Here is a 14,207-nt window from a genome sequence, read left to right as displayed (position 1 = left end):
CTTCTAGGCTACACGACTCACATCCTTCTACAGATACAGCGGTGAGGACTTCTAAAAGCACTGCACAAAATGGTTATAAGGTTCTCTAAATTATCCTTTGGTACATCAAGAAACTCATACAACTTAACTATACTGTGCTCATCTATAAACTTCTTACAGGTGTTGGCCACTTTATCTCTTGTTGGCACATAAACATTCAAACTTTAAAGAAGCTTAAACGATTCTCTCCAAAAACAAAGACCTGATAAATGCTTCTTCCCCGCTGACCAAGAACTATGGAAAAGGAGTAGGTTGTTGCCTATATCGGGTCCTTCTTTTGGAGGGGCAAACCAGCCACTAGACTGGACATTTGTTTTGCCGTTTCCTATGGTTCCCCCTCTTCTAGGTACAGTAAATCAGTACATTTCTTCTTTTTAGGTTTTTGTCCTTTGCCATGCTCTGCTGCAGCTCTCCCAGCTCCTGTACAGTGCTTACTTTAAGAGTTGTCTGACCACAATTGAGAAACGCTTTGGCCTCTCCAGTTCATCTTCTGGTCTTCTCTCAAGTATCCATGAGGTAGGTAGATTTACATTTTACAATAGATGGAGCTACTCTTGTACAAACAGATTATAAAGTGATCTGCAATACTGGACAATACCCATGCCCAGGAAAGGCACTTTTTCTACAAAAAAAAACAACACATTTTTAACTTACTGTTTTGATACAAGTTTATACACTCCTACTTCTTCATTATAAGGGGAACTATAAGAAATACTTTATTATTGTTGTTTTTTTGACTGATATTGTACTTTCTCTGTTTCAGATTAGTAATGTGGTGCTGATAATATTTATAAGCTATTTTGGAAGTCGGGTTCATCGCCCTCGTGTTATTGGTATTGGGGGTTTACTTCTGGCCCTTGGGACGTTCCTGTTGACAGTACCACACTTCCTCTCAGACAAGTATCAGTACACATCTCTTGAAAATGGTAAGAGTACTTGCAGAAGAATGACAAGTTTGATGGTTGAAACTGTAATATTTTTTTACCCCGTTTTCATTATTCAACATGAAGGCCCCTTATCGTTATTAGCAATAGCAGTAGTAATAATAAATTCCCAAAACTCCTCAAGTTCAAGGTAGAGAAAAAACCTTGGTTTCCTAACACAACCTCGAGTGCAGGTTTTGGAGGGAATGGGCATATTGAGGATTAGGCATATTGAATTTCAATACTCCGGAGATAAGCCTTTACCAGAGTGGTTGGCAGATGATTGTCTATTTCATTCAAAATACATTCACACTCAACAGCTGGAAGGAACGACTGTTGGCTGAAAAAATAGGAAGCATGTGAAGAACCTTATAGTGTCAATTACATAAACAGGAACTCGACATAGAGGCCATCGGGACATCTAGAAGGGAGGATGTCAGTGGTAAAAACAACTTATATTTTATATATAAGATTTTAGACACTAATCCTGACTTTGGAAACAAGGATACATATGCACATAAGTTTTCTAGAATAGGATGAGGAAAAGAATGCCTCTTTGGCTACCTTGTAAGGAAACTCAACTAAACCAGTTCCCTACACTTTACTGAAGAGATGGAGCCACATCGAAACAGTGCTGTCTACAGTTGAGTATCTGTTCCTTATGGAATAGATAGACTGGTTTGGCTTTCATGTCAATAGGCTTCCTGAAAGTCATGCTTGATTTTAAGGGAGCTGCCTCACAAGGTAGCTAGAGGCAATGTTTACCTTATCTTGCCCTGGAAAACATATTTGCAGTATCCCCTAGTAGAGCATCAATGAATCTAAGTCACTACACACCTGTAAGTGCTCTTAATTGGCTCCGTAAGGAGAACTCTTCCCTCCTGACCTTTGGTGAAGCTATTAGCATCATACACTATAGAATTTTACTTATTTGACCTATGGTTTATTCCACAGGTAATAGGACCCACCAGGAACTATGCACAGGACAAAATAGGACTTCAGATTGTGTAAGGACACAAGGCCAAGATACATCTCAAACAAAAAGCAATCACATGTGGTCAATAATGGTCGTGGGACAACTACTGGCTGGGATTGGCACGGTTCCCATTCAACCTTTTGGCATCTCGTACATTGACGATTTTGCAGAGCCTAACAATTCACCTTTATATATTGGTAAGTAATAAATAGAAGTAGAATTTAAGTTATTTTCTTTTTATGTTCCTAACTTTTTCGAATTTTTGTCTACAGCCATTCTGTTTGCCATATCAGTGTTTGGACCAGCGTTTGGGTATCTCTTAGGTTCTGTGGTCTTGAGTATATTTGTCGACATTGGAAGAATTGATCTGGGTGAGTAGAGCTAAAAACATACAGTATACAAAGTAACATGTTTTTATTTGCTTATAATTATATAAACCGATTTCTTAAGGGAAATTGAGAACATAAATTGGGGACATATATTGTATATCTTAAACTGTTGAGTTCAAGACTGAAAGGTTTAAGATCGTTAATCCATTCATCTTCCGTCATGGAACTAATTAGTTGATCCATTAATGACAACTTCTGTATTATTTCTGTGGTTTCAGACAAAGTCAACATTAATCCACGGGATCCTCGTTGGATTGGGGCTTGGTGGCTCGGTCTGCTCATTGCATGTGGATGCCTCGTGATTACATCTATCCCTTACTTTTTCTTCCCAAAGCACATGTCAACAAATAAGGTAAAAGCTCCACATCTACTTTTCAGACTGGAAAATTAAGCTTAATAAGTAAAAAAAAATTAGTAAGGAGTTAAAAACTGCTGGTTTCTGTTGGTTTTATCAACATTATGAATAAAGAAGTATATGGCATACAATGGATGTGCCATAAATGCTTGTAGGGGAAAAGTTTATTCTTGAAGGACTTTGAGAAAATTTACTAAAAACATTTTTTTAAAATATTTTTTTAGTAAATATTCTCAAAACCAGATGGAAAAGCCAGGTGGTGAAGCTTAATTGGTTTCTGTTTCTCTAGAGTATAATAGAAGTTCTCAATGATGGAGTGATTTAGCCTCAAAATCCCATACCATGAGGTCACTTACAAATATTTTATGCAGTTTGGAACTCAATAACAGTCCATGGACCATGAACTGGTGATCCCAAGCCCAGGATCCTCATTTAGCTTGATGACCACGGGTGGTCCACAGCTTCAGAGCTCAGCTCATTACTTTTCAGATGTTTCTTCTCGGCATTGAGTCTTGTCCAGTACAGTTGTAGCGAGGGAGTAATTTCATAGATGACCTTTTTTGAAAGGTGACACCCTGCCCTACAACATTGTGGTCTCCTCAGTTTGACCTGATTTTCTGCTTCTAAATATGAAAATTGCATGACATTGTGTAACCATAGTGTCCACATATTTTTTCATCAACTATAAATGTCTATGTTTTTTTGGCAGAAGTCTAATACAGAGGAGAACGCTCTGAGAAAGCTCCCAGATACGACCAATGAAGAAGGTTCTCTATCCGGTTTTATTAAAAGTAAGGAGACGGCACCACAGGGACACCACAGCCAGCCATATCACAGGAAGGGCCGAGCACATAATATTCCTCAAGTGCAAAATAATTTTCCTGTCCATTGCTTACACTGTGAATTTTTGTGCTTGAAGGACAGTTTTGTGACTAACAATAACATGAATCTCATGATCAGGAAAGTCATTTCTGACCAACATACAATTGCTGGCCAAAACTGGATGTTGTGTTGTCATTTTAGGAAACTAAAAAGTTTCTGTAATGATCCCTAAACAGCATTAACACAGTAAGGCTATATTCACACAACCATTGTACCGTACCGCTCCGTACACTGGAAAAAGATAGGACGTGTCCTATCCTTCCCCGCGTATTCGGCCAGCACAGCGTGCATTTCTATGGAGAGGGGAGGGGGTCACCCTTCCTCTTCTCCATGGCGCCGGACGTATGCCCACCTGGCTAGAGCCCAGTGTATATACATTTGTGTAAATTTAGCCTAAAAGGGGATTGTCCTGCTGATGTTTAAAACAATCAGGATAATCATGGTTATAAAAAAGCCTCCCTAGAGCCTTCTATTCTTGGTTTGTAGATTTGGTAGAAATCTTCCATTTTTCAGGCACCAAATTGAATCCAACTCTTTTCTGCTTCACAAATCTTTCAAAATGTTGGCTAATTAATATTGTCAATCATTCCAGACCTTAGGCAGGGGCGATAGAAAATCAAAAAATTCATAAAATATTATAGAAACAAGATCAGAGATTTTTAGGAATAGAGGGGGTTATGGATCAATTCAGGACAATTGGAGCAACATCGGTTGGGACCAATTGGATTCGAACCCAAATTCAAAATAGCTTCTACGAATCGAATCTTGAATGATTGCAGCCAATCATTGGCAGTCATGTGTGCTTGTACTACACATGACCATTGATTATTTTTTTTTTTTGCGGCAATCCTCTTTGTTACGTAATCATCTATTTTAGACATAGAGGTGTGTCCCTACACAATCTGATTGGATAATGTCCAATTGTACAGGGACACACCCTAAACTCAAAGAAGTACTTATTATCCTAGAAGGAATAACAGAGGAATCTCAAAGTGTAAAGTTCAACGATAAGACGATAAGATGCTTCAGACGTGTTTTTTCATGAATGTGATTATAACTAAGATATACACGCCAAGTATAATGTTTTTTACAGGCATAAAGCCATTTTCTTTGTAAAATACTCTCACAATGGGCCCTTTGTACTAAAACTGTAGGAAATAAACAGTCAACTAATCACACAAATAATTCACATTTTAATGAAAAAAGTGAATACCTCAGGGATTAGCCGGCCATAAAGAGAAGATAACTGTCAGTTAAAAGCTTTTTTGGCCAAAAGCAATGTTTCAGGCTCCGTAATATACAACAAGCTTGTATGACATGTTTATTTCTGCAGGTAGACAGCGATAGATGATATGGACAATCTTTTAGAATAGAAATAGAAGTATTTGATTTCCCTAGAGCACCACTACAGGCGAGTGGAAGAATTACACAATTGACAGTGAAACCAATAAACAGTATATGTAATGAGTGGTCATGTGAGGTCCTCCAGCAGGAGAGATACTCCAAGATTTAACTAAAAAATCTGAATAGATGAAAAAAAGAGTTTATGAGCAAGTAAACATTCTCACATTGATTTTGAAGAAAGCACAAGATCTTTTACAAAAAGTACCAGTTTTACGCTGATTGAGCTATGAAATCACTGGATGTCCATTCCTTTGTTAGACTGGCCGATTCCTTGCTCCTCCACCAATCTGCTGTGCAAAGTAGTGCCAGTTAAGGGGTATTCTTATATGGGTATTGACATTACATATACAGTAAACTCATAAAAAAATGTACCTGTATGAAAATAATATCTCATAAATATAGCCATGTTGTCCTTTAATAAGATTGTTGTCCTTGGACATGACCACCTCTAAAGGAGTGATTACACAAAAAATAATTTTTGTATATGAAATGTCCGGGAGTTACTGCGTGTCCCACAGTCATCCTCTGGTAATGAACGCTGAATCCAGGTCATCAGGCAGAACTCAATAGCACATGTCTAGCCACTGCTGCCAGTGCATGGGGGTGGTCATATCCAAGTACAGCTATCTTGTTTTTAAGGAACAAAATGGCTACATTTATTGGAAATTATCTTCACGCATGCAATGTTTATAGATGGCAGATGAATTAAATGAACTGTCAATGCCCAAATCGGAATACCCCTTTAACTGCAATACCAAGACCAGCCACTTTAAAACTGTGGGTTTTTTGAGTTGCAGTAGAGTAGTATAGGTGATCAATAAAATACTTGCCAAGCTTTTAAGTCCCAAAAGGGTAAATTGACTCAAGACCACATAATCAGACTACACAAAGATTTATTTTATCTATAGGGCTACATAGACCTGCAGAGGTGCTGCATACACAAAACAAATCACTTTTAGGTCTACAATCTTTGAACTATTTTAATATTTCCATAAAGTCTTTTTTTTGCTTTTTAATGTAAAATAATGATATAGTTTATATAGAAGACAAAGTAGAAAGAGGTCAGCCCATTGCCAAGATTAAGGAATTATGAGGTTTAGATTTCAGTGGCTTTCCAGGTAAGGTTTATAGTTTGGCAGCAGTTATGAAGGTGGAAGCGATTATCACAGAACAGGAAAGTGTAAAGTTCTAGCACACACTATGAGGATACCGGGACACGCACTAAGCTTTCTCTTGTTTGCTGCAATGGCTATAAAGAATATTTGGCACACATCATAGTCAATCACGCAGCCGTTCAGGAACATTAATAAGAAGAATTTTGGCAAGAACATTCTTGAATATGTGTCCAACTTGGCAGAGATGGTCAGTGAGTGCTGACTGGGGTCCAGGAGTGTTTAGTTACAGGACAGGAGAATTATTATTATTTTGGGATAAAATGTTAGTAAATAAATTAGCTGTAATAGAATGAACTTCACCTCTCGGGATACAGTTGGCTGGTGGCAGACGTTGCGTTACTGTGCTCCGGTGTCAGAGATTATAGATGACTTTATAAACCTTGCGGTATTACATGACGGCTCAGTTTCCACTTGGCTGCAGTTACTATAAACTGATTTGATCCTGATCCTGGGGACCTGACAGAACTTGACATGTGTTGAGTGTGTTGCTGGGAAGTAGCTGCCAGGGGTTGGGCACTCATTTTCAGCTCAACGAGAGACAGGACATTGGTTGCAAGTTGGTTACAGATGAGACTGATTATTTTTGGACTTTTGATTCTTTGCAGATTTTCACATTGGAACAACATTTAATAGGCAGTATTGGCATTTGGGAATTTTTATTGGTGCGCACTAAATGGTAGCCCAGGGGTTTTGTGTTTTCCAGGCTCTCTATTTCCTCTGAGAGAATGGAAATAATTAGAACTGGACAATGAATATTCCCAGTCACTGAAAGCAAGCAGAGATCAATTATTCATGCATGCAAGAAAGTCAGATTTTTTTTTTTAGGATTTAACTACTCTGCCATATTGTTGTATCCCACTTGTGAATACACTGGGCTCATAGATATATAGAAAGAAAGTAATAAAGATAACAGTAGGTAAATAGATAGATAGAATTAGAAGGTGCACCCGTCAAAAGAAGTGGGTGCATGTCCAGGAAACGATTAATCCTCAATATATAAACAAAAAATGGTGGCTCTCCGAAGAATCCAAAAACAAAGAGTGGGTTACTTTATTCCCATACTGCAACATTTCAGCTCCTTGAGAAAGGTTTCTGATAAATGGACTGAAATATTGCACTATATAAAGTAATCAACTTTTTGTTTTTGAATTTTTGGGAGTGCCAATATTTTTTAAGATAGATAAATAAATGTATATTTTATTTATTCTGGATCACAATTGTAACTCTCCATATGATGATGACAGAACCGTCATCTTACTTGTCTATGGGTAAACTATGACCATGTCTACATACGTGTGTATTTTAGTAATGAATGAATGTTTCCTCTCCTTGCAGAGTTCCCACGTTACTTTGTGCGTCTGCTCATGAATCCCCTCTTCTTGTTCCTGGTCCTGTCTCAGTGCAGTTTCTCATCGGTCATTGCCGCTCTATCTACCTTCCTCAACAAATATCTAGAGAATCAATATGGAGCCAACACTTCATATGCCAATTTGCTCATTGGTAAGTGAAACTTCTGAAAATATTCTCATCCTTCTTTGTAGCTTGAGGGGATGGATACACGTCTTAAAATAGTAACATCTTTCTTCTTGCAGAGGTAGTTGGCCACTGCCAGATACCTCTTGTGTTGGCCAGCATGCCCATCCTTATTTTCCATTTGGAAAAATTGGGGCAGCATTATGTATCGGATGGACTTTCCTATATTGGAGTGTCTTGATATTGTATATCTTATGTGTTTGGTCATGTTTAATATTCTTGTGTTTGTAGTTGAGATGTCCCTCCTATGTATGTATATGTCGGTAGTCCCCCCCAATGTATGCTTACAATGGAGGGCTGGATGTATTTCACTGTATGCTTATACAGTTGGATACATTCTTCGGGTCAACTTTCCCCCTGAAAACAGGAGGAGGAGCAAACATTCACAGCAGGTTGTGATTTGCTGTCTCTGTATACGGTCATTGAAAAAAACACCCACTGTGTAGGTTTGGAGGAACATATACTTTTTTTTACAGCAGGGTAAAAACACTATCTACTACCATTTTCTACACTATCCAATGTTTCTTGGTGTATGGGACAAATTGTGAGCAGACATGGATGAGTATATGTCTATGGACACGTTCAGCGTGTACAGCAGGAACTATTCTGCCGCACACCGAAGGCATCTAATAAACTAGATGTGAAGGTAGCCTAAGTAAGACTCGTGACTATGCTCCGAAGGCTTAGATCCTGTTCAAACAAACAAGTTGCTATCTCCCCCCCCTTCGTACAGTACAGGATGTTGCACAATACAAGCTTCTTATCACCACTTCTCCCTGGTGTAAAATAAAGCAGAATGATGTCACCGAACGATAGAATTACTTCTTTAAAAAACAAGCAACTATCGGCTATTTTAGTGGAAAAATAAAAGTATTACGGCTCTAATAAGAGGAAATAAATGCTCAGTCATTAAGGCTCAAAATGGGTTAAAATCTATCAAGATCAAAGCCCTTTCTTGACCTGCGTCCAGCTGGCAGAGTATTCTTATTGTCAGATAGAAAGTGTGGGAAACAGTGGATTTTACTAAGCACATATTGTTTTATAAATCTAAAATATGCTGTGTGAGAAAGTGGAGACTTTTTAAGAAGTAGGAATCAAGCAAAGATCCATCATTGTCTTCTGAACCAGTATTTAGGCTTGACTTTTACTCATTTAATAATTTCCATATTTGCTGGAGACAGATATAAAATGTTGCTGTGCTCAGATGTGCTGCTGGTGGTTATGTGCCAGGGAACACAGTAAAAGCAAGGCACGTTTTTTGTCCTCCATGAAACCCATTTTCCTATGTAAAAAGTTCCAAAACCCTGCAGTGATGAACATCTTACTTCAAAGCTTGACTAACACAAACTTCCAAATTCTGTGCATAAACATATTGAAAGTGATATAATTATGGCTACCCAAAGGCACCACTAGGGGGAGCTTGGGAGCAAACTGCATACTGTTCAAACAGTCAGTAATAAATATTTATGCTGTAAGGTTACTGGTCTGCAGGCCACTAGGATTTTGCCATTTAATGAAATTTTCTATGCTGAGAATGAGTGAGCTCTAAGTAATTAAGACAAAATATAAAATATATAAGTAATGTTTATACTTAGAATTGATAATGTGCATTTTGACATATGTAAATTAAGTAAATAATGGCCTTAGAAAAGAAATCTTTAGAACATTGCTTTTGGTATGTTATAACTGCAGGATGCTTAGATAGTTTACTAAAAGATGTTTGATTCATAAACTTTATAGAATTTATGGTTCGGTAACTGATTAAATGTATCTCTTGTATACAGGTGCTATAAATTTACCAACTGCTGCTCTTGGTATGCTAATTGGAGGAATCATAATGAAGAAATTTTGTTTTTCTGCCAAGATCATCCCTCGTTTTTCATTGATAGTTCTGGTCACCTCCATTCTACTTTGTGTACCTCTGTTCTTCATGGGATGTTCAACAAAGAAGCTGGGAAGCTTCAGTACCAGGTATACAATTCTAATACAATCAGGAGTATTGGGTAGGGAACCCTATATGAGGGTAGGGTATTCTAAAGGAAGAGAAGCTGAGTTCTGGGATATATATATATATATAGTTTTTTTCAGTTTATACAAGAGCAAGATTTCCATGTAAAAAGGCAGAGTGAATTTTGTCATTACTCCAACTAGAGATTGAATAGAGTTCTTACTAACCTGCCTATACATAGTGATTGGCAGGCTTCTCTGCACATACATTGATACAGGGAGAGCTGTTAATGATCCTGTGTGTGGGAGGGGCAATCAGTTTTCTCACTGTCAATCACAGTGGAAGGGCGGGGTAATCAGAACTCTTGCTGTCAATCACAAAGTGGAGGTGAAGAAATCAGGATGCTCATTTTCAATCACAGTGGGGGGCGGGGTAATCAGGACTATCACTGTCAATCACTCTTTGGGAGCGTGGTAATCAGGGCTCTTACTGTCAATCACAGTGTGGGGGTGGTCTAATCAGGGCTCTTACTGTCAATCACAGTGTGGGGGTGGTCTAATCAGGACTCTGACTGTCAATCAGAGTGTGGGGCGGGGAAATCCGAGCTCTCTCTGTCTCTCCTAGGAGTCCTTAGAAAAGAAAATCTCTCCTTAAGTTGCAGTGAAGAAAATGGTGTCCTTTATTCACAAAACAATGCAACGCTTCAAGCTTGAAAAATACTTCTATGCTTGAAAAAACTTTCTTCACTGCAACTAAAGGAATTCTGCTGCTTTTCTCTTCTATGGACATTTGCATTGATCCTGGCAACTAAGATTGACAGCTGTGGGCCCCTGTATTTACTATCAGACCCTATTGGGCAGGGATTACTGTCTCCCCGTTTCTTCTTCTCCCAGGAGTCCTATCAGGCAAGTAGGAGTCCTATAGAAATCCTGCTCTAAATCATATCATTTATCTATCTATCATCTATTTATCTTCTGTCATACTCTGCTCTCAGAATTGCCTAATAAAAAATGTGTCAAAAAGTGAATTATATAATTTATTGTTGTTTTAGAAAGTTAAAGGAACAAAAATGCTGTGTTATTGATTATGGACATACAAGGGGCTAATCTTTGTATTTTATGGTGTATTGGTCTTTAATAGCCGTTTCCCTTAGATATTTAGGAGCAGTACCACAGCTAAATAGAGAACATCTTAACAGTTTGAAATGTTCTATCACGGATCATATAAATGTGTCCATGATACTCCTTGGTTAATACTACACATATACGGATGGCAGTCATGTAGTCGTTGTAGTAGGGGGTGGATTTGGTTTGATCCCCTTTCTGTAGAGTGCTAAACATTGACAATAAATACGTAAAGAATATATACAGCACACATCTAGGTTATGCTGAAAAATCAGATAGTTAACACAAAACCAAAACTCAACACCTTCGTAGTCTCTTTATCTCCTGTGTAAACGTTGTAAATGATATTTATGAGATAGCTGAATTCTTCTCCAATTTCTTAACATTTGCTCAAATACCAAACACACCTCGGAATATTTGGCAGGGATCCAATCTAACATACTTGACGTTAAATATAATGAATTGGCATTCCATGTAATTTTTCATGTCGTCTTCGTGTAGGGATAGACGCACTTAGTGCTTGTAAGTCAGCAATCTGCTATTGTTAATCACTCCTGACTAATGCACATTAGATTTAGTCTAAATGAGAGATTATGATGTTTTCCAGCACAAATATGACTTCACTTCAGCAATGTGTTTGCCCAGAAGATGCTTTCCACCCAGTGTGTGGGTCTGATGGAGTGGAGTACCTGTCCCCCTGCCATGCCGGGTGTAGCGTGTTAAATACTACGTTAGGGGTGAGTAAGCCACATGGCATTGATGGAAGTTTTGGGTGCCAAAATGATTTGTCTTATTTCCAAGACTGGAATTTAATATATTTAGATAATTATACAATATAATAATGGGATCTGCCAGCAATTATCTAGTAGTAATTACCCCAGCCAAACAAATCCATGTGTTATATGAAACGATCATTGGGACCACAACATACTTTCTGCCCAGATGCCTCCACCAAGGGTCCTGCTCATAAGTCAAATATAGCAAACTCATGTCAGTTATCTGATTCTATGAATATTTTTAAGACCTGTGTAAGTCCAAAGTGTGGAAATCCTTAACCCCTTAACGACGAGGCGTGAAAACGATTTCAGGGCCATAACTTCATTTTTTTCTGTGCTACCGTTTTGGGCATTTTTATTGTGACGCATAGTCATAGCTGTTAAAATTAACAAATGTTAAAATAATGTTTTATTTAGTTTTTAGTATTGTGTATTTATAGACTTTGCAATTTTTAAATCAACTCAAAATGAACAGTATGAATTGGTTTTCCTAATGCGTGACAGTCATTCCGGTATACAACGTGTTTTTTCGGGCAAATGGGGCAACTGTGATGACGTTTTTTATAGTATAGAGGGTTTTTAAATTTTAATCAGGAAATAATATTGTTATTATATGTATTTCTATTTATTTATTTATATTTTATATGTGTGTTTTTTTAAATTTAATATGCCCCCATATAAGGTCGTACAATACCCCTGGGGGGCATTTTTACTTTTTTTCTTAGACTTGGGTATTGGGTTGAAAATGGACCCCTACGGGGGCAGATGTCTGAATCTGAGCTGTATTGGATCTGATCAAACTTAGCAGCTCTGATTAACTCTTTCAGACCAATCAATCGAATCCCTATAGAGCTGGGGGCATTGTCGCCTCCTCTATTCACGGCGTAGCGCTACTTCAGCTATGGGTGGTCGGGATTCAGTTAAATGGTTGCTAACTTTTCAAATACTTTGCCTGAATACTAGAAGCATTTTTGATAACACAGAGTTACTGATCATCACAAAATGGTCTGCCTTGTTAAGGAATGTTTTCTTATTTCATCCAGGTATATACAAATTGCTCGTGTATGAGTTATGGTTCCCGTGGAGGAACAGCAAAGTCAGGATCCTGCCCGGTTAGCTGTGCCCACCTCCTGCTTCCTGTAATATTCCTCATCTCATTCGCTGGACTCATAGCCTGTCTATCCCATAATCCATTGTACATGATGGTTTTAAGGTAGGTAAGGAAGAAATAGGACAAGGTTTATATTGATAAAATGCCCAACCCACTTAATATTATCTATTCTTTTTTTAGGGTAGTTCCACAGGATGAGAAATCATTTGCCATCGGAGTACAGTTCCTTCTTATGAGACTCTTAGGTGAGTTATTCAGGAAATAAAATTAATTAAATTAATTATTAAAGAAAATAAAGTTGCGTTGTACTGCACCTACAAAAGACAACATCTCATGTCTAATACTCTCTCCTTGTGTTGGTATTTCAGCATGGCTACCAGCCCCAGCGCTCTTCGGACTAGTCATTGACTCAAGCTGTATACAGTGGGCTACATCTTCTAACCAGAATAGAGGAGCGTGTCGATATTATGACAATGACCTCTTGAGGAACAGGTATTCAAATATAATCTAACTTTATTTACAGTAACTACAAGCAGCATAGTGGATCAAAGGTTTCTAGTGCCAAGCAGTACTGGAGTTCTTAGTTTGAATAGGGCCACAAGTAATATCTATTTTAAAGCGGTGGGGCAGGAATGACGAAAGTTGGTCTATCCAGAGGAAAGCATTTGTCTCTGTGTCCCTGTAGTTGATGAAAAAAGTAACTAAAGTAATGGTTCACAGGCACTAATGTTGCCGAGTCAATACAAAAACATGTAACTAACTGCTTTCAGCTCTGTGCCCTTTACATAAACATTGCCAAACAGCGGAAGATATCCTCAATAATAATTCCTTTATTTATATAGCATCAATAGTAATTTATGTCCAACCCATTTAATGGGGTATTCCCATCCAGGCATTGACATTTAATATAATTCACCTGCTTTGTACAAACACTTCTTCAATTGGGTGTTATTTAAAAAAAAACATCCTTGTGTGAAGATAATTTCCCATAAATGAGCCATGTTGCCCCTCAGAAATGAGATTGTTGTCCTTGGATACGACCACCTCTGGTGGAGTGATTGCACAAAGAAACAAATTGTTTTTGCAAATTGAATCTCTGGTAGTGAGAGCTAAATCCAGGTGTTCGGACAGGGCTCAATAGCACATTCGTGAACCCCACTACCAGAGTTCATTGGTTGTCATATCCAAGGGTAGCTTTCTTATTTCTAATGGGCAACATGGCAACATTTATGGGAAATTATAATAACACAGGTTACTTTTTTCAATAACATCTAATTGAAGAAATGTTTAAATATGACAGATGAATTAAATTACATGAGTATGTCCAGATGGGAATACCCCTTAAATCTCCGGTGGAAATTTCATAGGCAAATTATTACTGGATGTGTACCAGATGATCCCAGGTTTCAAACTCCAACAATCTAATATTGATAACCAGTTTGAGTAATCGATGTGTAAGTCCGGGAAAATCCCTTCAAGATTTAAACTGTATGAGATACAGTGATATACCATTCAGATTCCATGCCCATTGAAGGCGTTTTCTAGTAAAATGATATTGATGACCTTGGGACC

General features: G+C 38.0%; 1 protein-coding gene across 1 annotated transcript in view; it reads left to right on the top strand.

Annotated features, from left to right (window-relative positions):
* The window catches only part of SLCO2A1 (solute carrier organic anion transporter family member 2A1), a 33,551-nt gene that overhangs the window by 16,204 nt on the left and 3,140 nt on the right, over nt 1-14,207 (top strand). The window contains exons 2-13 of the mRNA XM_072143425.1: nt 418-555; nt 803-965; nt 1,917-2,135; nt 2,211-2,309; nt 2,546-2,679; nt 3,392-3,473; nt 7,479-7,643; nt 9,461-9,647; nt 11,356-11,485; nt 12,568-12,737; nt 12,816-12,880; nt 13,004-13,127. Coding sequence (XP_071999526.1) covers nt 418-555; nt 803-965; nt 1,917-2,135; nt 2,211-2,309; nt 2,546-2,679; nt 3,392-3,473; nt 7,479-7,643; nt 9,461-9,647; nt 11,356-11,485; nt 12,568-12,737; nt 12,816-12,880; nt 13,004-13,127 — 1,676 coding nt within the window. The remainder of the gene's footprint in view (nt 1-417; nt 556-802; nt 966-1,916; nt 2,136-2,210; nt 2,310-2,545; nt 2,680-3,391; nt 3,474-7,478; nt 7,644-9,460; nt 9,648-11,355; nt 11,486-12,567; nt 12,738-12,815; nt 12,881-13,003; nt 13,128-14,207) is intronic.

This window comes from Engystomops pustulosus, chromosome 3 (assembly GCF_040894005.1).
Source record: "Engystomops pustulosus chromosome 3, aEngPut4.maternal, whole genome shotgun sequence".
NCBI lineage: Eukaryota > Metazoa > Chordata > Amphibia > Anura > Leptodactylidae > Engystomops > Engystomops pustulosus.
The sequence above is the reverse complement of the archived record's forward strand: the minus strand, read 5'-3'. Positions and strand labels throughout refer to the sequence as shown.